This window comes from Arachis stenosperma, chromosome 1, assembly GCF_014773155.1.
Source record: "Arachis stenosperma cultivar V10309 chromosome 1, arast.V10309.gnm1.PFL2, whole genome shotgun sequence".
Classification (NCBI taxonomy): domain Eukaryota; kingdom Viridiplantae; phylum Streptophyta; class Magnoliopsida; order Fabales; family Fabaceae; genus Arachis; species Arachis stenosperma.
Genome location: NC_080377.1, coordinates 134,759,658 through 134,764,155, shown reverse-complemented (window position 1 = coordinate 134,764,155; position 4,498 = coordinate 134,759,658). Strand labels below are relative to the sequence as shown.

Sequence of the window (4,498 nt, the reverse complement as noted above, 5' to 3'; positions counted from 1 at the left end):
CCCAGCTACACCCCATCCTCCGAAAGCCAAGAAAGAGACTCTTACCGAAGCCGTCCGCGACACGCCTCCGCATCCCGAACGGAAGCGGAGAGCACCCGGGAAGAATCCCCAATTCCGAGGAGACGGAATGACACGATAATTTACTCGCGAGGCAAGGAGACGCGCCGCACAGCGCGAGGTCGCGAAGACGGAAGGTCCAACAGGACACGACAACCCGTGATAATGGGCACCACCCCGTTCCACCATTCCATCCTCGAAGTCCGGTTGCCGAAGCACTTCGACAAACCAACGGACATGAGGTACGATGAAACTCAAGACCCCCTAGAACACCTCACGGCCTTTGAAGCAAGGATGAATCTAGTGGGAGTAGGGGACGAGGTGAGGTGCCGAGCTTTCCCGGTAACCCTCGCGGGACCCGCGATCAGATGGTTCAACGGCCTACCTCAGGGATCCATCCACGGGTTCTCGAACATCAGTCGTGCATTCCTCGCCCAATTTACAACACGAATAGCAAAGGCAAAGCACCCGATAAACCTTCTGGGGGTAACCCAGAGACAGGGAGAGTCGACCAGAAAATACCTGGATCGGTTCAACGACGAGTGCTTGGAAATCGACGGCCTAACCGATTCGGTGGCCAGCCTTTGTCTGACGAACGGCCTCCTCAACGAAAACTTTCGCAAACACCTCACCACGAAACCGGTTTGGACGATGCACGAGATCCAGACGGTAGCTAAAGAATATATAAACGATGAGGAAGTCAGCCGAGTCGTGGCTGCCAATAAACGGCAGTCCGGCTACACCCCATCTCGGCAACCAGGTAACGGAGAAAGACTGAAAGAACAAACCAGGGAGGAGGCGCCGAACAAGGCTCCCAGGTCGTTCCCCCGGGTCGGGAAATTTGCCAACTACACACCACTCACTCTTCCCATCATGGAAGTTTACCAACAAATAGCCGAGAAGGGGATCCTGCCGAAGCCCCGACCACTCAAAGGCCCTGCCATTCTTTAACCTCATGAAGAAAGGGATGGCGTTCGAGTGGACACCCGCATGTGAGGAAGCCTTTCAGCACTTCAAGGAAATCCTAGCGGCACCACCTGTACTCGGGAAGCCAAAGGACGGGGAGCCTCTATACCTGTACCTCGCCATAACAGGAGAAGCCCTGGCCGCAGTTCTGGTGCGGGAAGAAGGGAGGGCTCAACAGCCGGTCTACTTCATAAGCAGAGCCCTGCAAGGGGCAGAATTAAGATACAGCAAACTAGAAAAGCTAGTTCTGGCGCTCTTGACCTCCTCACGAAGGTTAAAGCAATACTTCCAAAGTCACCAGGTTGTCGTAAGAACGGACCAAGGGATCCGGCAAGTACTTCAAAAACCCGACTTAGCGGGGAGAATGATGACTTGGTCCATCGAACTCTCCCAATACGACATACGGTATGAACCCCGGCAAGCCATCAAGGCCCAGGCGATGGCAGATTTTCTGGTAGAAGTAACTGGGGACCCAACCGAAGAAGCGAGCACACGGTGGAAGCTCCACGTGGACGGAGCTTCCAACCAGACGTCTGGAGGTGCCGGGATCATCCTGGAAAGCCCGGTTGGAGTCGTGTACGAGCAGTCGATCAGGTTCGAGTTCCCCGTTTCGAACAATCAGGCGGAATACGAAGCCCTTATAGGGGGCTTGACCCTAGCAGCGGAAGTCGGGGCAACAAGGCTGGAAATATGCAGCGATTCTCAGGTCGTCACCTCCCAGGTAAACGGGAGCTACCAAGCTAAAGACTCGTTATTACAAAAATACTTGGAAAAAGTCAAAAGCTTAAGCCAAAAATTTGAGGAGGTCACGGTCCACCACGTGCCTAGAGAAAGGAACACACGTGCAGACCTCCTATCAAAGTTGGCCAGCACTAAACCGGGAGAAGGCAACCGGTCTCTCATCCAAGGTATGACGAGAGAGCCGGTAGTCACCTTGCACGTGACAAGACTGGGCCCTTCATGGCTAGACCCCATCACTAGCTTCCTGGAAAATGGCAAACTCCCTGACGACGAAAAGGACGCTGCGAAACTGAGAAGGGAAGCAGCCAAATACGCCGTCATCCAAGGACAGCTATTCAAGAAAGGGTTCAACCAGCCCCTATTGAAGTGCTTACACCCCGACCAAACGGACTACGTCCTCAGGGAAGTCCATGAAGGCTGCTGCGGACACCACATAGGAGGCAAGGCCCTAGCAAGAAAATTAATTCGAGCTGGATATTATTGGCCGTCCATGATGGCAGACTCCAAAGAGTTCGTCAAAAAATACGTGAAGTGCCAAGAGAATGCCAATTTCCACAGGGCACCGGCCTCCGAGTTAAGCTTGTTAACGTCCTCCTGGCCATTCTCTCAATGGGGAGTCGACCTCTTGGGACATTCCCTGTCGGTCCTGGGCAGGTCAAGTACCTCATAGTTGCCATTGATTACTACACCAAATGGATAGAAGCTGAACCACTAGCTAGCATATCCTCATCCAATTGCAGGAAATTCTTGTGGAGGCAAGTGATAACGCGATTCGGGGTCCCGGAGGTCGTCATCTCAGACAACGGCACGCAATTTACCGACAAGAAGTTCACAGAATTCTTCACCGGCCTGGGTATAAAACAGAGGTTCTCCTCGGTAGAACACCCCCAGACGAATGGACAGGTGGAGTCCGCGAACAAGATCATCCTTTTGGGGCTGAAGAAGCGATTGGATAATAAAAAGGGTGCCTGGGCCGACGAACTAGCCTCGGTACTCTGGTCTTACCGAACAACCGAACAATCTTCCACTAAGGAGACTCCTTTCCGACTAACATACGGGTCAGATGCGGTAATACCCGTAGAGATCGGGAAACCAAGCCCCCGACTACTTTTGAAAGGAGTAGAGGAAGCCGTGGAAAAGGACTTGATAGACGAAGTCAGAGAAATGACCCATTTGACAGAGACAGCGCTAAAGCAAAGAATGGCCCTACGCTACAACACGAAAGTGCTCAAAAGGGAATTCGAGCCAAACGATCTCGTCCTGAGGCGAAACGACATCGGCCCGCCGACCCCTGGAGCAGGCAAGCTGGCGGCAAACTGGGAAGGCCCCTATAGAATCAAAGAAGCAGTGGGTAAAGGCGCCTTCAAGTTAGAAAGGCTAAATGGTAAGGAAGTCCCGAGAACATGGAACGCAAACAATCTGAGAAGGTTCTACTCCTGAAACGCGGGGCGACTAACCGACTAATCAAGCTAAGTGGTTAAGATGCAAATTTAAACTTTCCATTATGACCTATGGGTCCCTTATGCAATTGCCGAATAAGATATACTTGCGCAAATTTTCTCTTTTGTAATTTCTCTTTTCCAGATAACACGCTCTATCACAACCCGACAACGATGCGCGGCCCCGGGACTGATCACCCCGGGAGCCCGTCAAATACCGTCATAACGAATGACTACGCAAAAGGCCACGGCTCGTTAATATAAACAGCAACTATAAACCAATAACGGTTAATGGAAATGATAGCACGGCCAGACGAACAAGAAAGAGTTAACTACGTTAAAACGAGCAAACGACGAAATAGTCAAATTGTTCACAAAAGCCAAAATAAAACGGCCAAACTACAAAGTTTAAACAGAGGGTTCATTTCTTGGGGACGTCAACGATCTTGCCGTCCTTAATGACCTTGAAAACACTTATCGCCGACGTGTCGAACTCGGGTGCAACAATTTTAACTTGAGCTTTGAGGGCCTCCTCGGTCGCCAAAATCGCACCTTTCCCTTGCTTGACGACGTCTTTATACTTTGCTTTCCATGTTGCCAGTTCGGCCTCCACGACCTGCTTCTCTTTCTCGATTTCAGCCACCCGCTTCTGCGCCGCGCCGACCTGACTCTCCAAAGCCATTTCGCGCTCGACAAGACGTGAAACCGTGGCGTCCGACTCCTCCAATTTTTTCTCAGCAGTAGTGGCCTTCTGTTCGGCAGCAGTAGCTTTCTTCTCGGCGGCATCAAGCTTCTCCTCAGATTGGGTCAACTGCTCCCGAAGAGTCTCAACTTCACTTTTTAGCCCGTTATTAGCCTTCCCAGCAGACTCCAACCTCCTGCGGAGGGACTCCATCCCAGGCAGTTCGAATTCGGCTTTCCGAGCTATCACTGCGCCGCGTAGGAGGGTACGGTACATCCACCTCGCCTGCCCGGCAAGGGACGACTCATGAAAATACTCTTCAGTACCGGGAATCAGCTGGGAGTCTATAAAGTTCCCGGCGTCAAAATTCCTCTCCATGACAGTAAGGACCCCCTCAGGACTAGACGACGCCTTCCTCTTCCTCTTGAAGCTGGGAACCTTCTCCACATCGTCATCGGCATCCGGGTTAGGCGTGGAACCCCCAGTGCCGATAACCTCACGAAAGGGAGAAGCATGAACCGCCTGGTCGCCTTCGACCGCGGCACCTTGAGCCGAGGTGCCGGTATCGTCGGCCGCAGCTCCTTGCTCGGAAGCGGTTTTGTCCTCCGGAGGA

The 4,498-nt window shown here is 52.5% G+C and overlaps 1 protein-coding gene across 1 annotated transcript; it reads left to right on the top strand.

The window, feature by feature from the left end:
* Positions 1–1,024: 1,024 nt before the first annotated feature.
* On the top strand, positions 1,025–3,467 carry LOC130935456 (uncharacterized). Its single transcript, XM_057865216.1, has 3 exons — positions 1,025–2,418; positions 2,505–3,148; positions 3,349–3,467. The coding sequence occupies exons 1-3, from the start codon at positions 1,025–1,027 to the stop codon at positions 3,465–3,467; spliced, it is 2,157 nt and encodes a 718-aa protein (XP_057721199.1).
* The last annotated feature ends 1,031 nt before the right edge of the window (positions 3,468–4,498 follow it).

Coding starts and splice junctions, on each gene's coding strand:
- LOC130935456 (XM_057865216.1), top strand. CDS start 1,025: ATGGCGTTCGAGTGGACACCCGCATGTGAGGAAGCCTTTCAGCACTTC. Junction 2,419..2,504: donor TCCCTGTCGGTCCTGGGCAG/GTCAAGTACCTC, acceptor ATCCAATTGCAG/GAAATTCTTGTGGAGGCAAG. Junction 3,149..3,348: donor CAAGTTAGAAAGGCTAAATG/GTAAGGAAGTCC, acceptor TCTCTTTTCCAG/ATAACACGCTCTATCACAAC.